Below are 17,716 nucleotides of genomic sequence, written 5' to 3'. Positions count from 1 at the left end.
GCGTTTGGGTTATGGCTTGAAGAGGAACTCAAAAGTTGACACTCGTAATAAACCTTAGTTCTCTTGGGGAAGAAGATTTTCATTTAAGAAAGTGTCCTGGGCTCTTGACACCTGCTTGTGTCTCTGTACGAAGGCTTGACCAGACATATCCCTTCCCTTTGGGAATCTTTATGTGTAACTGAAGATTTAGTGTAGCAAACTTCAAATGCAGTGATTTCAACAGGAAGTTGGTTAGGAAGCCTAAAATCCAGGGTAAAATGTGCGCCTACTCTTCCTCTTTCCCTCTCAAGTTTCAGTTGGTCTGTGTTGATGCTTTTTTGTACACATTCACTCTTAGTGATTTATACCAGGTTTATCATAGCTCAAGTGGAAGTACACATCCTTTCTATTATGAAGGAGTGTCTTGAGCAGAGGAAAAATCTGCCTCTTCTTGCCCCTGTGCCAGATGTAGACTTTTGCATTCAAACCTGTCACTACAAATTTGTTTTATAGTCAATGAAGAGGAATAGTTATTTGTATGGAGCAAGTTATCTTGTAACTTCATTCTAAAATAAATATGTAAGATGATTCATACCTTTAATGGGCCTGTTTCTCTTTTGTGAATCAATAAAGAAGCCTAACTTAACTACAAGAGTAACCATCCTGTATCTGAGATAGGCATCTAAAATAAGGCAAGGTTAGTTCCATCCTTTGAATACAGATGTAGAAGAGGGGAAAATATTGATGTGGAGTTCTTCGTAGACTTCCACTGACCTAAATAGCATTCTGTACATGAGTCGAGAGACCTAAATTGCATCTGCAAAAGCAGATGGAGCAGCCTCTTTCATGTAGATCTGGCTGGCTGTAGTTACTTTTTTTATTTTTTTTATTTTTAAAATTTTCCTTAGCTTGGAAAAAAATTCTAATAGCTATGAGATTATGATATGAATTCTTCTGCAGAAAAACTTTTAAAAGATGTTTACTTTTCTGTGCTAGGTGTGTTCATCTATGTATAGAGAAATCAAAACTACTTAAAAAAATTTTTTTTTGTGGAGAACACGCGTTTTCCAAGTATTAGTTAAATTTCAAAGCCCTTGCTGTGCTAGAGGGATTTACACTATTGTCTATTAATTTGATAGTAGTTAGCATCACTCCCTTCTACAATTGCCTGTTACTTTCTGCTTGTGATAAGTTGTACAATAGATTGAGATATATTTTGGATGATTTTATTATGTTATTGAGCTTTGTTTATAAGGAGGAGTTTAATGAACAGAATTCAGTTTATAACCAACCAGACCATTTTTCTTTAAAAAAAAAAAAAAAAAAAAAAAGGAGTATAGTCGCTGTACAGTTTGTTATATAATTTGAAGTCATTGGTATAACACTAATAAAGGAATTCTGAAGCTTTGGAAGAATTCTTCTGTCAGCCTGACCTGAAGGATGGCTTAATTCTGAAAACGTCCAGCAAGGACACTGGGCTATCTCCAGATGCCCCCTGTGAAAAGCATTTTCTGATTATGTGATTTAAATTTATTTTTCTTTTTGAAAATTTTCTCCTAATGAAAACAGTCTCTTATTTTGGTCTTCTGGTCTCAGTCTGCCTGTACTGAATTTGATTTGAATGCTGTGTTGCACAGTAAAGAATTACCACTTAGAAAGGACTCTTTTCACTAAAAAACACCAGAAATAAACCAAAGAGCCTGTCTGCATGTGTTGGGAGGGAATCCTCTTGTTTAAAGATTCTCAAAATTTGCATAAATAACTGCATAAATAACTACACAAATATATGCCATTAAAATTTTTGTTGGCAAAGATTTCTTTTTTTCCCCCTCCTCTCTAAAATTCATTCGACCTTAACATAGGTAAAATCAGTTGGAATGAGTCTAAATTTTTTTTTTATTATGAGGTTTGTGTTACCTGCTTTTGAACAAATTTGAGGTGGTCTTGCTTAGCTGTCCTGATACTTTGTGGTAGCTGATGTCATTTTGTTCTTATTTACTGTCTCAGGGTTCCTGGTGGTATCGATCAATACGATATAGCGGAGACCAGATTCTCATTCGCACAACTCAAATATATACATATTTTGTTTATAAAACGCGAAACATGGACATGAAACGTAAGTAAAAGGCCTCTTAAAATGTCAATCGGTTAAGTTAAAATGCCTCTGTTTTTTAAGTCTTTGTTAGGTTAAAATAATATTTCTGATACTTCAAGGGTGTTTTTAAAAACTTCATTTTATTGTTGGTGAAGAGTATGCTGTAAGACGACTTAAGTATTGCAGGGGTTATATAAATAGATATCTATGTCTATTTTAAAAAAAGTGTATGTGTGTGTATATATAGAGAGAGAGAGAGAGAGTATATTGGGAAAAACAGATGCTGATCTGTGTGAAGTCCTCAGTTACTGTGTGTCTACTAGGAATGTAACCTGTATGAATGTGTTTCCTTTTGTTGTTACCACAACAAAATAGGCTTCGGGATTTTACTAGGGACTGTCTAAGATTTTTATATTAGCAAAAATTAAATAGCAGTTCCATTTTTCTGTTCTCTACTGATTATATTAAGGCTACTTCTGTTTAAAAATGTTGCTCCCTATTGATTTCGTGTGGCTGTGTTGCTCCTTCATAGTTTTTAATATATTAATTTTTCCTATCTCCTTACACTTAAAACAAACAAACAGAAACAGACAAAAACCACTGGAAAACCTTTTTTGTGGGGCAATCTGCAGAGCATTACGTTGGGCTTTATCTTGGCCTACAGTATTGTCAGATGCAGAATTGGATCTTTCAGCTGGGAGGTTGGCATGGCCTTGAAGCATTAGTGTGGTACTAGTTTAGTTTGGATGTAAATTGTGCAGATCAATTAAGAAGCAAAATGAAACAAACTCTAAAAGGAGGTTATCTTAAATAAGTACTCCTACTCCTTTGAATCGCACTGTTGTTCAGCCTTGGATTTGCCACAGTATTGCTGGAAGCATCCATTTTTGATGCATCCCTTTCCTACTGAACAGAAATGCCTCACTGATAATGAGAGGTGTAGGAAACTGCAAAAATACATTAGTATTCTAGTCGCAGCACAAACAGGTGTACGCGTGTGGGATTAGTTCAGACCCAGCTCACGCGCTCAGACTTGTCATGCTCTCATGCTTTTTTGCCTTTTCCTCCTCTGAACAGCTAGCTGTGAAGGGGTGAAAGGGAGAGTAGGTGAAACTTCTCAAGAAGTTTAGCTAGGCCATAGTAAACCCCTTCTTCTTTCTTCATGCTTGGAGTCAACAGCAAATTATTTCATCTTGAACCTGGTTCAGAACCCTAGACTTGATTTGTTTTGTGTCTCCTACAGATTGATAAAACGTTAAGCCCAAGTTTAATAGGCCTTATTTAAGGACTTGAAGTCCTCAGGGAATCCTAAGGTCAGAGGCAAGTCAGGTTGCTTCACTGAGGTCTGTTGTGCAGATTGAATGTGAGCCACGATTGAGGTGACTTAGATAAATCACATGCTGATCAGGTGAGGATTATGTTTGATTGTTGATTTCATGGTGATGAGGTGCCAGTGCCAAAACCTGAGGCTTAAGCCTGGAAAATCATAAAATATGAACGTAACCAAATTGGGCTGGAGAAACAGTGAGACTTTCAAAACTTCTTTTTCTTACGATCCACAGTTGCATTGCAAACAATAGGAAAGTATACTTCATTAAACTTTTTTCAATATGCTCTGTTCCAGAAGTAAATGGATAATCCAGAAAGGAAATGAAAAATGACACTCAGGAGCTTGGCTTATTACTAGTAGGTGGAATTTACTGAGCACTGCAAGCAGACAAAATAACTTTGGCTTACTCGGAAAGGAACTTCCTAGGAACTTCCTTGTGTCAGGAATTGGTTTATGCCGCTTTTGCAGTGTAGCAGTAGCATCTGATCCACTAAATGGAGAATGTGGATACTCATGGTCGTTAGGGACAAGTGGAAATAAGTTTTATGACGGAGCGTTGTGAAGAAATTGCTCAGTGTCACAGGATATTGCTGACATTTTATCTGTCTGCATCCCGTTATTTTTGCAGGGCTTATCATGGTTTTAGCAGGAGCATCTGAATTTGATCCTCAGTACAATAAAGATGCTACGAGCAGACCAGCAGACAACATTCAGATACCACAGGTTAGTTATTTCAAGATATGTTTTATAAATAACTGACCCCTTCAGGGGAAGATAGAGATGTCGTTTCTTGTTGACCAACCAGACAGAATGCAAGTTCTCAAGGCATTATTTGTTGTTAGAGATGCAACTGTATCAAAAAAAAAAAAAAAAAGTGATAAACTACATCAACCGGTTATAATGCTCAACCTAAATGGAATCAATTAATATTTAGAGTGCTGGGTTGTCTTTTTTACAGGGAGGGAAGAGTGAGCTAAATATAGAATTAAAATGTCAGTCCTTGCCAGTTTTGAGGATCAGTGTAAGGTGATTGCTATTTGATCAAGTTCTTTAGCTGTAATTTAAAACTAATATTCAAATCAGTAATGTAGATCTGGTTAAATATATTAATACTGAAATCAAACTATTATCTAATGTCTGAATTAATAGTCTTTTTAACTATTATAAAAATTCCTTCATGAATGTCAGTTCCCTTGTGGTGGCCTTCTCACTTTCATTCAGTCTTCCCAACAGAGATACTATTATGCACACTATGACAAAATAATTATTGCTAGCAGAATTTTATCAAGTCTTATTTATCAGAAACTGACATTCAGGTTTTAAGAACTTTCAAGCACAGCATGCAAAATGCTCCAAGTTTTATTGTGAAATATTTTGAGTTTGCAAGGTGGGAGTAGTAGTTCCCCAGATTTAAACTTTTATAATCACATAGATGCATGCACACAATTGGATTTTCAAGTCCTAAACCTATTTTCATGCCTAAGATACCTCCTTACTTGATTGTCTTTGTGTCCTTTACAAACCTTTCATCCTCTTATAGACTTCAAGAGAATTGTGGTTAGGTGAGACTTTTCAGCAGGCATTGTGCTTGGGAGCTCAAAAAGATCACTTTGATCATCAGCGCTTCTCCGGTGCTGTTGCAAGCATTGGCATTGCGCAACCCCTTCACATTTAATCATCCTTTGTTTAAAAGGCAGTCAAGCCTCCTGTAACCATATCCTATTGATAAGTTGTTCCAGAACTCACTCTTCTAGTGATTAGGAATCTTGTCTGTGACCAATTTTTATCCCTGTTTTTATCATCATTACTCTTGGGTTTAAGTAATTCTTACTGTGTATATCCTTAGTGCATTCATAAACAGGAGCAATAGCCTGTTTGTTTTCTTTTTGTCTTCATTTTGCTAAGCTAGGAAAGCTATGGTCTTTTAATCCCCTCTTTCTTGAAAGGCTCTTCATTTCCCTTTCCTGCTGTGCTGAATGGAGTACTGTTCCCAATTGAGTGTGTGGGTTTTTTTTTTTTTTAATTTTATTTTTTTTCATCTGGCCAGAACTGTCCACAACATGCAACGTTAAGTCTTAGCAGTGCTTTGAACTATGGCACTGCTATTTCTTTGTTGGTGCAGGCAATAACTTCTAGTGTAGTGTTTTCCACAAATGTATCATATGGGTGATGTGGGATAACTGGTGTGGGATCACTAAGTTTTCCAGATTTCTCTTGTCCTATACACCTCAGCTTTCCAGCTAACAGGATCTCAGCAATTCTTGTTAGTATACAAGTGCATGACCTTGTGTTTTATACTACTAGATTTTGTTCCATTTCTAAAGCTCCAGTCCTCAGTGTCATCTGTGTTCTTTTTTCTTATTATATACCCGTACAGATCTCGGAAGCATCAGTACAGAAAGGCATTGCCAGTAATTTTTGTTAGTTTGTTCTGCTTTTTCAGACATGGTCACTGTTCCCTGTCTTTATTTGACTGTTTTATCATAAGCACAGTATCAATACTTTTTGTAAAAGTTTTTTCTTATCAACGTTCTATTCTTCTTGCCTGGTCTTATACCAGGATGTATTTATAAACAGCTTCTTGTTAGAAGGCCTTGGACCAGTCTTTCCCTACACTTGAAAAAAGGTCAGTGTAGCCAGACTGTTGATATCCTAACTTCCCTTTGTGGCTGGAGATTTTGGAACCTCAATCTCTCCTCAGGTGACTTGACCTAAAAAATGAAGCTTCTGGGCCATACATTGATTCTTATAAGCTATGAGCTCCTGCTACTCAGCTTTGCAGCCTCTCCCTCTGTGGTCGCCTACAAATTCAGGTGTGAAACCTGTTTGAACTGTGCATCTTGGTCTAGTCAGGTTCGAGTTAGGTCATCTTGCGTAAAGAGCACTATGCTTTTTCCAAATTGGTGCTGTTTATTTAAAAAAACAACAGCAACAACAAAACTTGATCTTTTGCCTACCAGAGACTTTTTAGGCTTGTAACCTTCCTCTTCCTGTGGTACATGAGCCTGCTTCTGAGGAAGCAGGCTGGATCTTAGATGGAAACATCTCAAGGTGCTGCTGTAGCTAGTTTATATTGAGTTTAATATGAATATCTTACCAATGTAGCTGAATTTAGTAGACCTTGGCAGTAAAACCGTATTTTTAAAGTATTGCTTTATCAATATAAAATTACTCAATGCTCATTGAAGGCAAGTTTCTTGTATACAAATCTCTTTTTTTTTTTTTTTCCCTTCTCCTTCCTCCCATCTTTGAAACAAGGCACTTACAGATACCTTCTGGAACTGGGTTATAAATGAAGTGGCCAGTGTTCCTCCCTGTGCTCATCTGTGTTCTATACTGAACGTTCCAGAGAAAAGTTACTTAAAAGGCTTGCTTATGTGAAAGTAAACCTTTTCTCCTTGTGAACTGTTCTCGCATATTTGTGGCTCCAAAGTAGCCATTTGTGTTTAACTATTTTATTTTAGCTAATCAGAGAAATTGGTGGCATAAATTTAAAGAAGAATGAGCCTCCGCTTACCTGCCCTTACAGCCTGAAAGCCAGAGTTCTGTTGTTGACGCATCTTGCGAGGATGAAAGTTCCCGAAGCTCTTGAAGAAGGTAATGGCTTCTCTCCTAATCAAATGTTCTTGGAAATGAAGCACCAAATTGCATGCTACAATGTTCATAAATGTAATTTTTGTCTGTTAGTTGCATGGACCACTGTTCAGTAATCTATGCACAGTGCATTTAGTTTTTCAATTTGAATAAGTCTTTAAAGCAATTATTTAGCACTTTCTCGTCCTCTTGATAGCCTTGCAATACTAATATCCTGCTTTTTAATGTTTTTTTGGCTGCAGATGTGATTTCAATCATAATGTCTTTATCCGACGTAATAGAATAAAAAGCTAAATATTTCAAAGTGAAGTGTATTTGCTTCTCAGGGTAGAGAAATTCAAGATAAGCGTTAAATTGCTCTCTGTAGCATCTTTATTCATTGTGGGTTTTTTGATTATTTTTTTCCCCATTATGTATAGCAAGGGAGATTAAAACTTTCAAATGTGAATTACCTATGATCTTCAGTTTTACGTGTTTCTGTTTTTCATGCTTGTAGGTAGGTATAAAAAGTGAAATGTTTCTGAATGCAGTTTTTATTTTCATCTGTGAAACTAGTAGTTTCCTGGGCAGATCAGCAAACTTGTGATGTTCTGTATTTTAATGCAAATTGGAAAAAACCCAAGGTCTTTTAGCTCAAATTTCCTATCTTTTTTTAAAGAGGAGTGATCACTAAATGTTGAGCAACAGCTGCTCCTCTTCCTTGCTTCTCCTACTGTTTACACCTTCACAGATCAATATTTCAAACTAGATGATAGTCTACAGATCTCTCTCAGATTTTTTTTGAGTTGGGGCATTCACTTCAATTGAAATCTAGCAGGAAAAGACGTGATTACATTGTCTGTGCCATCCTGCTGCAAGTTTTTCTTCATTTGGTGCTGTGGCTGCTTGTCTGGTATATAAGACTTGTATTCCCCTTTACCCCTGGCTCTCCCTATTTTGTTAGGGAATGTTATGGATGAATATGTCATTGAGAATAAAATAAATGGGTTTTTTCAATAATATGATAATGAATAGAAATGAAGAATGCACCATTAAATGCCCAGTTCATGTAAATTATCCCTTTTTTCCTAGTAGAAGTGCAACATAATTGCAGCAAGTTATGTCTTGCAGATCAACAGTTTATCCTGAAAAAGAGTCCTGCGCTGCTTCAAGAAATGATTAATGTGATCTGCCAGCTAATAATAATGGCTCGTAGCCGTGAAGGTAAGTAAAGAAATTGTATCATTAAAACTAGTAAATACCACTCTTTGTTGTATCACTTCCTAAAGAGTCTTTGATTCTTGTGGGAAAACTTATCTGTGATACTTAGAAAACCCTGAATGCACTTTTGCTGTTGCTACTGTAATGAGGGAGCGTTCCGTTTTCAGAATTGAACTGCTGCTGCTGCCAAGTCTTGCTCTGAAATCTTGAGTGTCTACATTCAGCTTGTACTTGTTGCAATTAAGTTTCTCTTTCAATATTACTGAAAACCTTTTCTTGTTTGGTTGGTTGGTTATTTTTTAAGAGCTGGTCTATTTTGATAGCAAAGCACTTGGTATATGCCACATTGATCTTTGTAGTCATCTGTTTCTTTCCGCAGATGAGCATGTGCACTTCTTCATCGTTTCTTCCTATCCTGATAGAAGCATCTCTTTCTTTTCTTTTCTTTTCTTTTTTTTTTTGGGGGGGGGGGTGTGGGGGTACCATTGCTTCTTTCTGCTCTTTGCATTGCTCATATTTTCCCATTTTTCCCATTTCTGGTTTGTATGCCATTCAGCCTGCTGTGTAGGTTTTGTTCTGAATTTTTAGTGGCAGATGCTTTGTCATAATTGCTGTAAAAATCACAATTTAATTGAAATGTAATATTTTAATATTGAAGCTTTTCTATTTTTACTATAAACAATGATTCTTATCATAGCTCAAGATATTTGTTTTTCATGTAAAGGAACCAAGACCTGAATATAGTTTCTTCATGACAACAAACATAAACAGGGCGTGTGTGGGTATGTGTTGAGCTGGAGACTGTGTTATGTTGGCCATCACCTAATGCTCATCAGCTGGACTTTAGTAGACCAAAACCGCTTTGACAGATGTTGACAGCCTCCTAACAAGAATAGTTTGGGGGAAGATCTTTCCTAGCGCTCTTAAAAACGATGCTGGAAATTGTATTCCATAACCCAGTAAAATATGCTATGGTAAGAAGAGATGGGCAAATAGGGCTCTTACAGGTTGGTTTACAGGCTCTGTTTTATAAAGAAGTGTTGAATAAGTGTATTTGTTTCTGTTTCAAACCCTGTCTTTATCAGCCTATGAGACTGCTGGGAAGAAAGCTCAAAACCTAGGAGGAAAGAGTAGCTGGATTTTTCATTTATACAAACAGTCTTCACCTAGCATTAGTTTGTATTTATAAATGGGAATATAAATTTATGGAAAAAAATTATAAATCTGGCTGTGGATGGATATATTTCTGTGAATATTCTCCAGGCTAGCAGCATAACTATGCTGCAGAGAGATCTCCAGTATAGCTTTAAGGAAGGTAAACTAGTGCTGTGAAACTCACTTTGTTTAATAGTTTATTTCATAACAAGCTAAGCAGCCATTCTGGAAGCGGGTTGTTTGTGTGTGTGTGTCTGTGTTCTTGAAGATTTTCTAGTGTAACCAGATTGAGTCCACATATTCTAGCTAGTTTAAAAAAAAAAAAAAAGGTCTTCTATGACGACAACTTTTGTCTTGCTTATAAACTCTGCCACGTACAAAGTGTAAGTAGTTCTTTCCTGTTTATCTTGATGTACAGGGTTTTCCTATAAAAATATTCCAAACGTGTGGAAAATGATCTTTAAAATGGTTTACCTTTTATATTAGTCATCTAGCAAATACTTCCATTTTTGCAAACTGAAACCAAAATAATATGGCCAAAAATGTGTATGTGTGGTTTTTTTATGCAACACAACTGAAACCTTTTGAAAAATCACAAACATGTACATCTCTTCTTGTAAGAGCTGATATGAGATGCTTAATGGAGCACGTGTTTTTCTGCAACTTCAGTGACCTCCAAGTAGCTGTATTTTTTCCCCTCTAGTTCTCTATGTACATAGAGATACCTTTTAAATTTGTCAGTAAAGTAATTACTGATGAGTGCAATGTATTTAATAACCTGCTTTGAAGTAGTAGCAAAATTATTTTAGCATAAATTAAAATGAAAAATCAAACTGATTTTTAGAATAAAACTACAGGGCGATCTTAAATATCACTGAGTAGTTGCTTTGATTCAATTTTGTTGCAAAGAATATAACGTGAACTATTAAAAAACAAACCTAACCAGCTCTCCTAGTAGCAATTTAAAGAGATTGAGGTTGGAAGGGGGGACCATGATAATGATTCTCCAGTTCTGTGAAAGTGGATGGGAATGTATTGCTGCCATATGACTCATCATACGATGGAAGATGTGGAAGACACACTGTGTATAGTAGCAGTTACTTCCATGTCTCTGAAAAAAATCAAAATAGGAGTGCATCACTGATGCAGTTGAAGAATTGTTTAGTATTTCCTGAACAGGATTTCTCAAAATTCTTTCCAAAGTTTTAAAATGGCAGTAATCAGATGTAAGTGTACCGAAACTTTCATCTCACTTTCCTGCTGGTGCTCTCAGTGTAAAATATTGAGCTAGACGTCTGTGTGGAAAGGTAATACTGAACAGTTGCCCCGCAGTCATGCCAACAATAGCGGAGTGGAGGACTGAAGGTGAACCATTTCAGAATTTTGATCTTTGATCTAAAGGAAGACTGCCATTTTTGCATTCGTGGAAACAAAATGGGTATTATTTTTGTTTTAGCCGTGTCAGAGTTTTCTTTGCTGCTATATTTTCTCTAGCCTGGTGGAAAATGTGGTAATTGTGAGCTACCTTTAGATATACTATCTTGCGGTCTCTTGCCTGATTTGAGCGTAGTCTGAAAGACTTTATTTTACTTTCTCCTCCTGTCCCTGAAAATATGTTGCCCTGCTAGCGTGTATCCATTGTTTCGTGGCGATGAACCAGTAGCTTATAATCAGTGGGCCTGTGTTATCTTGATGGCTTCCTTGAGATCGTCCTTTAAGTGGATGGTGCCCCGACAAGCAAGGATTTTCTTGTTTAGAACATAGACTATGTTCTCGTAACGATCTGCCCAAAGGCTGGGCACCAGTTGAGCTGCCCATACAAAACGGGGAAGTTTTTCTTGAGTCCGATTGGAAGTTATAGCATAGCGTAGAGGTTGGCGTTTGACCCAGATGTATACCGTTCCCTCACAAGCAACTGTTGTTTGCATTTATCTTTGTGATTGAGTACTTTAGTGTCATACATTTTAGATGACTTGATGTATTGCACAGTGTTAAACATTTAAAACTTGGCTAAAAGTCTTGCACACTTTGGCAAGCAGAAGCTATCAAAATATGTGCAGTCATGACATTTGTTTTATGGTGGGAGCCAGGCGGGTATTGTTAAAAGCTCTAGCGTCTCTCTTCAGATGCGTTCTTTGGGAATATTTATGATAGTATTTTATGGAAGTTGCCACCAAATATGAAGTCTCGTGTTATTTTCAAGAAACGGAGATAATATTCTCCTACTTTGTTAAGATATGTACTTTGCACTGACAGATGGATGAGTCAGTGCTTTAAGAAAGAGAAGAATTTTCACTCTGTAAAGTGCTCTGTGTTTTGCAAAGCTCTAGGTAAATTTTTCTGAAGGCCGTTTTGTCAGATAATAGTTATAGTTCTTTTGTTAACTTGGTTTGCAGCGTTTTTGTGGTGGTGGTGTTTTTTTAATGCAAAAAAATCCTGTACATCCTTAGCAGCAGATAAAAAAGATTATGGGGTGGCAGAAGATAGGCTGGAAAGTAAATTTTCTGCTGTTTTGGTGTGGAAGAGAGTAAGTCTTTCCGTTATTATATTTTGAGAAATAGAAGTTAGGTCTTTGTTACTTAAGAGTGTTTTTAACCAGTTGATTTTTGTCCCTCTCTGGCGTTATCTTTTTCTTTGCTTTGCAAATAATCTTCACAGTGTTTGTTTGCTTGTTTATTTTTAAAATCCTGTCTTGTAAATTGGTCTGGTAGCTGATTATATTTATAGCCATGTGTCATTCATGACGAGACAGGCTATTTGGGGAGAAAGAGGAAGGTGGAGTAGAGGAGGTGCAGTGATCTTTCATATGCTTTTAACATGCCATAGTAGCTGCTTAGAAATTTGCAGCAAAGTAAAGATGTAAGTGAAGGAGATTTAAAAAAAAAAAAAAAAAAAAAAAAAAGGTGCCTCCAATATGTTTTTCCCCCCTCCCTTTGGTCATATTTGCTACCTCTTCATATTACCTCTGTAAAATGTTTTAAAGTTAAGTTAAGCTTGCTTTTTATTAAGGTATGTGGCCATTTAACTTCAATTCAGACATTCTGCACTCTTTGCTTTGATATCTTTTTGGTCAGGTGCTGACTATAGCCTCTCTGAGTTCTGATCCAGATGGAGGTGAATCTCTATCCAGATAAATCCAGAGCTGTAGTTGCCTTAGTACTGTGGGAAGCTTGGTTAAACAGCCCTTCCAGAGTGGGCATACGCTCTGTGAGAATAGAGATACCTGTGTGTCCCTGTTGTAGTATCTTACATATACCTGTACCACTCAGATGTATCTATGTCAAATACACACATGTGCATGCACAAACACACACACACACACACACACGTGTGTGTGTGTTTAAAAAAGTGTATGTGTATAAATATATGCATATATATAAATATATATGAATACATATGCATGTGCGTGCATGCCAAATATGCCTATACCAGTGAAGGTAATGGAAAGCTCATTGTTTCCGTTTTTTTTTTTTTTAATAGGAAAATACATATGCTGATTCTTAGATAAAATGACAGGCCTCTTAAATTACAGGCGTTCTCAGTAATGCTTGTTTAAAATTAAGGTAATTGATACATAGCACATGAAAGAAATCTAGAAAAATGTTTAAGTAGCTTAAATCCCTCTTGAGCCTCTCAAGAGGTTTTAACTCATTTTTCTCTTCTGCCAGAAAATGTATAGACAGTAACTTGAACGTTGCAGATACCAAACTTGCAGGAAGAGTTCTCTTCTATTGAGCTATTGGAATATTCTGAAATGAGTTCTCTAAAGAGTTTTGAAAAGCCAAATGAATGGACAGTTGTCTAATTAAGTTAAATAGCACTCTGTGGAAACTCTGTGCGTGCTTTGCCTTTTCACTTCTTTGCAGGCCATGATGAAAGGTACTAAATGACTTTTTTTTTCCCCTTTACTCTGTTCTGGTTAAGACTTTCTGCTTGCATCACTTTTAATTGTTTAGATTATGTAGAGCGTATACCACTTCATGCCTTAAAATATTAAAGGAACCTATAGGTAATCTCTAAAGGAAAAGTCATATGTTTGCTCAAGACACATCTTTAAACCTTTAGGTTTACTTATGAAAGCATATATAGTTTCAAGTTACATTTGGCAGGAGTTGTAAGATGTATAGCGCTCAGAACATTTTTCTCTTTTTTGCGATGAGTAAAAGTGATTTTAATGAGTAAATCAATGAAAGAAAAATACGACATGGAAGTTTTGTGTTCAGGTAACATAGTAGGTATGAAATTGATGTTATGCAAAGAACAAGTAGGGGAATACAAAGGGAAGAAGATTTCACTTAACTTACTGAAGTCCAGAAACTCTTTATTTTAAAGGAAAGCCTCAGAGTGTTCACGGATACGAATCTGCGTGAACTCAGATTTTGTGAAGGATACGGAGGATAGTCCTTTGATGTTGAGCTCCTCTTTTATTATTGCTAATGTAAAATCATCTAGCTATGACATCTGCCTACACAAAGTCCCAGCTCATTTCTTGCTTCAGAACCTCCTTGCCTTTGATTTTTTACAGCTATCTTTATTGCTTTCTAACATACCTAAACCTAAGCTGAGTATATTACGTGTACAGTTTTCTCACACGTGCTAGGGCTGCAACCTTCATGTGCTTCTCTAAAGATGGTTTTACAACTCTTTCAAATCTCAGTGTTGTGTAATAAAAGATAAATATTTAACGACAGGCTTATAAATAGACCTAAATGCAGGTTGTACTCAAATACATATAAAAATGCTAAAACAGGCTACTTTTTTTGATTAAAATTAATTTAACAGAAGTCATGGTGTTGTTATCTATTGTGAGTCGCATACATACATTGTGCCGTTATTTGCTGACACAATGTTAGAAGGAAGTCTTTCCCTTTCTAGTGTTCAGCTGTGACAGACAGCATGTCTCGAAAGGGGGGGGAAAAGCATCTGCAGAGCTATGTTACTGCAATTCTTATAATAAAATGTCTACCTGGTCAATTTATGTGCTCAACATTTTAAAGTCTATCTTTCTCTTACTTATTTGACTGAGAGGAATACTGTAATCTGTAATATAAATATACGTTGTATAAGTTTAAGAGGAAAAAAATAACAAAAGGTGTATGTTCCTTTCTCCCCAAGAAAGGGAGTTCCGTGCTCCATCTTTGGGCTCTTTGGAAAATTGCATGAAGCTTTCCCAGATGACTGTCCAAGGACTTCAGCAGTTCAAGTCTCCCCTTTTGCAGCTGCCGCACATTGAAGAGGACAATCTTAGGCGGGTCTCCAATCATAAAAAGGTATAGAACTGCACTTAAGGTATAGAACTGTAACTTAAAAAAAATTTTTTTTGTTACTCCTTTAACCTGACTTTGTCTGTAAGGAGTCAAGGTCATTGATTAACTTGGAATAAAAAAGCAAGAAGCTTTTCCGGAATTCAGTACAATACCTCCTAGATCTGTGTGCTTTTTATTTCTTTAAAGTCTGTCCCTTTTAGAAGGTGGGAATTACGATAATAGATCTCATAGCTGTTGAAGAGGTACATTTGATTTAACAAAAAAAATCACTTTTATTGCAGAGTGCTAGCTCCTGTTTGACGTAACTCTTTTTTGAGTACAGCTTGAATATATTTTTTTGCTTATTTGACTTTACGTTTTTCTTAGCTAGTTTGAGAGGAAATGTATTTTGACACTAGCACAGAGGTGTTCATAGAAGGAAAAACTATATTGGTTACGATGTCAAGTATTTCAAATTTTGAAGTCCTTTATGCAAAAGGCGATGGAGGGGGAAGCCATTGCTACGTAGTTGGGTAAGCGCTGATATTCGTGGAGTTTCAGGTCAAAAAAAGACTGTAGGATTACGGTCTGACCGCTTGCTTACATTCCTTGACTCCTGTTGCACCAGCAGCTTCCTTATTCAAGCCTTCCATGTTGGTTGGTTGACTATAGTCCATCTTCTAGGAATGCCTAATTAGAAACAAGCAGGTGTCTTCTAGTAGAATCTGTTGACTTTTTGTGATAGTCTTATTACAATGGTTAATCATGGTCACTGTTAAAAATATTCTTTGTATCTCTTGCAAGCTTAACTCCCAGCCTTAGGTGGTTTGTAAACATTTCTGTGTTAGTATTAAGATGAAGAACTCTTTTTTTTTTTGAGTGCCATACAATTTCTTTTAACCCCTCTGAAGATTTTGTTCACTGGAATCAAGTAGTCTCTTCCTTTTGATGAAGTAAAAAAAAAAAATTGCGCTCCCATAGGTTTCTTTTTTAATCATCTAGTCCTATACTACAGAGAGAGTACAGGCAGGTACACACTGTTTTAGAAATATTTTTCAATATGTGCAATATATCTTAAGTATAGAAATCAAGAATTCAGCTATGTCATAGTCACCCTTGTCCTTCCTTTTTTTTTTTTTTTTTTTTTTTTAAATGAGAACGATTTATTAGGCTTCTCAGCCATAGCATAGCACAGAATTCTCATGTATTGACCTTTTCAAAAATACATTCCCACAGCTTGGAGGTATGATCAGTCTAACCAGATGTATGGCTTTGTTTATGTTAAAACAATTACTTTTCTTAATGGGCTGAAGCAATCAAATGTTCAGACCAATCTGTGTTGCTTTATCCTTTACAATCTTCTCTGTGTGGAAATCTTAAACGGAATGATTTTAGATTTGTTTCCAAATCAGTATACAAAACTAAATAATGTATAATCTGGTAACATATAAATCTCAAAGCACTGAAATTCTCTAGTTAAATGAAGAACCCAGTTAGTAAGATTTCTTGCCTTTGGTTTCTGAAAAAGCTAGCTGGAATAATAGTTTTCTAAAAAATTATTTTAGTTTTTAGTGTGTCAATGCTCAAAGCACTATTTATTAGGTTAGAGTGGAACCTCTTTGTTTTACTCTATGCTTGCTATTCTTTTTTTTTTAAAGAATTTTTAAATAAGAATAAATCAAATGCTGATATGTTTTTGTTTTGGGTACACAAGTGATTTATTAACATGAGTTTATTTTGTGGACTGTGTTCTCTGCTACCATGTGACTTCCTCTTTCTTTCTTAATTCAGTATAAAATCAAAAGTATTCAGGATTTGGTGAGTTTGAAAGGTTCTGATCGTCGTAATTTGCTGCATTTCCTAGAAGATAAGAAATACGATGAAGTTATGGCTGTCCTTGGTAGTTTTCCATATGTCACTATGGATATAAAACCACAGGGTGAGTGGGAGGTCCTTTTGTTCTGTATATGTCATCCTTCTGACATTTTGATAATCCGTTGGCAGTAATCTTTTGGAGAACTCTGAAACACAACTCACTGTTATTTATGTGACCTGGAAATGACTGACTTTTTTGAGTGGCGGGCTCTTGTGCATTGGATTTATAGTCTGAGAAGATAAAACGCATTAACACATTTTACAGATTCCCAAGCCAGCAGTAGTTTCTCCTAGAGGAGCTTATCTGGTATTTCATCAGTTGAATTAATATTCCTTGGGCACTGTGGAATTCTGGCTGAAATATCAGTTTTATCAGCTGTCTTTAAAAAGTTGTAGTTATTCCAGAGTTTACGCTCATGTTTAACTCTAGCGTGGAGAGTTCATTTTGAGATTTTTTTGAATTGGAAACCCTGATGACTAAATATCCATGGAAGTATTTGTATGGTTTTTGTATGAAAACTTTGTAGGGTTTGTGCAGTTTTTATATATGGCAGACTCTGTCCAAGCTATGCTTAGCTACATTTCATCTGCACTGTTCCAATGTTTTTCTTCCTCCCTGGAGATGACCTCTTATTAAGCAGGTCCTGTTAGGCATCCTTTCAATGGGAGGTGACCTGGTTCTTCAGTCTCCTTTCAAGTAAAGAAGATCAGTGTTATTAAATGTGAGATATTTGAAGGGTTGTTCTTATGTTTATTTTTAATTTTACATTATTGCTGTGCTGACAGTGGTCAAATTCAGCATGTGATATATTTTGTTTGGGTTGCTTATCTTATAATTTGGTATATGCCTAGTCCTCTATATAAATGTGAGTAAGAAGCAAATATATGTTAAACTTAGTATTTCTAAATGTGTGCATTTTTTAAAATGAAAGAAAGAAAGAAAAAAATCTTTACCTTGTTATAGCATAAGGTTGTGCACAGCCCTGTTGCTCAGTCTACTTAAGATTCAGTTTTTGAGTACCTTCCCATAGTTTGGCAAGCAACCCTTTTCTGTGTATAGTCTTAATTTGTCATGGGTTTCACTGAAGTGTGAGATGGAGAATTAAACAACGTGTGTATGCTTTTCTGTTTTCTCCATATTACCATTTTATAAAATATGTATGTAAAAATAGTAAATAGAAAAACTACTACTTGAGAAACAGTTTTCCACACTCAAATATAATCCTATTTCTCCCCAACTTG

At 36.1% G+C, this 17,716-nt stretch overlaps 1 protein-coding gene across 1 annotated transcript in view; it reads left to right on the top strand.

Moving 5' to 3' along the window:
* The window catches only part of SEC63 (SEC63 homolog, protein translocation regulator), a 61,034-nt gene that overhangs the window by 31,346 nt on the left and 11,972 nt on the right, over positions 1-17,716 (top strand). Inside the window, exons 8-13 of the mRNA XM_068937966.1 lie at positions 1,987-2,095; positions 4,033-4,127; positions 6,869-7,001; positions 8,109-8,201; positions 14,469-14,623; positions 16,391-16,538. Coding sequence (XP_068794067.1) covers positions 1,987-2,095; positions 4,033-4,127; positions 6,869-7,001; positions 8,109-8,201; positions 14,469-14,623; positions 16,391-16,538 — 733 coding nt within the window. The remainder of the gene's footprint in view (positions 1-1,986; positions 2,096-4,032; positions 4,128-6,868; positions 7,002-8,108; positions 8,202-14,468; positions 14,624-16,390; positions 16,539-17,716) is intronic.

The sequence above is a fragment of the Struthio camelus genome, chromosome 3 (assembly GCF_040807025.1).
Source record: "Struthio camelus isolate bStrCam1 chromosome 3, bStrCam1.hap1, whole genome shotgun sequence".
Classification (NCBI taxonomy): Eukaryota; Metazoa; Chordata; class Aves; order Struthioniformes; family Struthionidae; genus Struthio; species Struthio camelus.
This window is presented reverse-complemented; position numbering and strand designations above follow the sequence as displayed.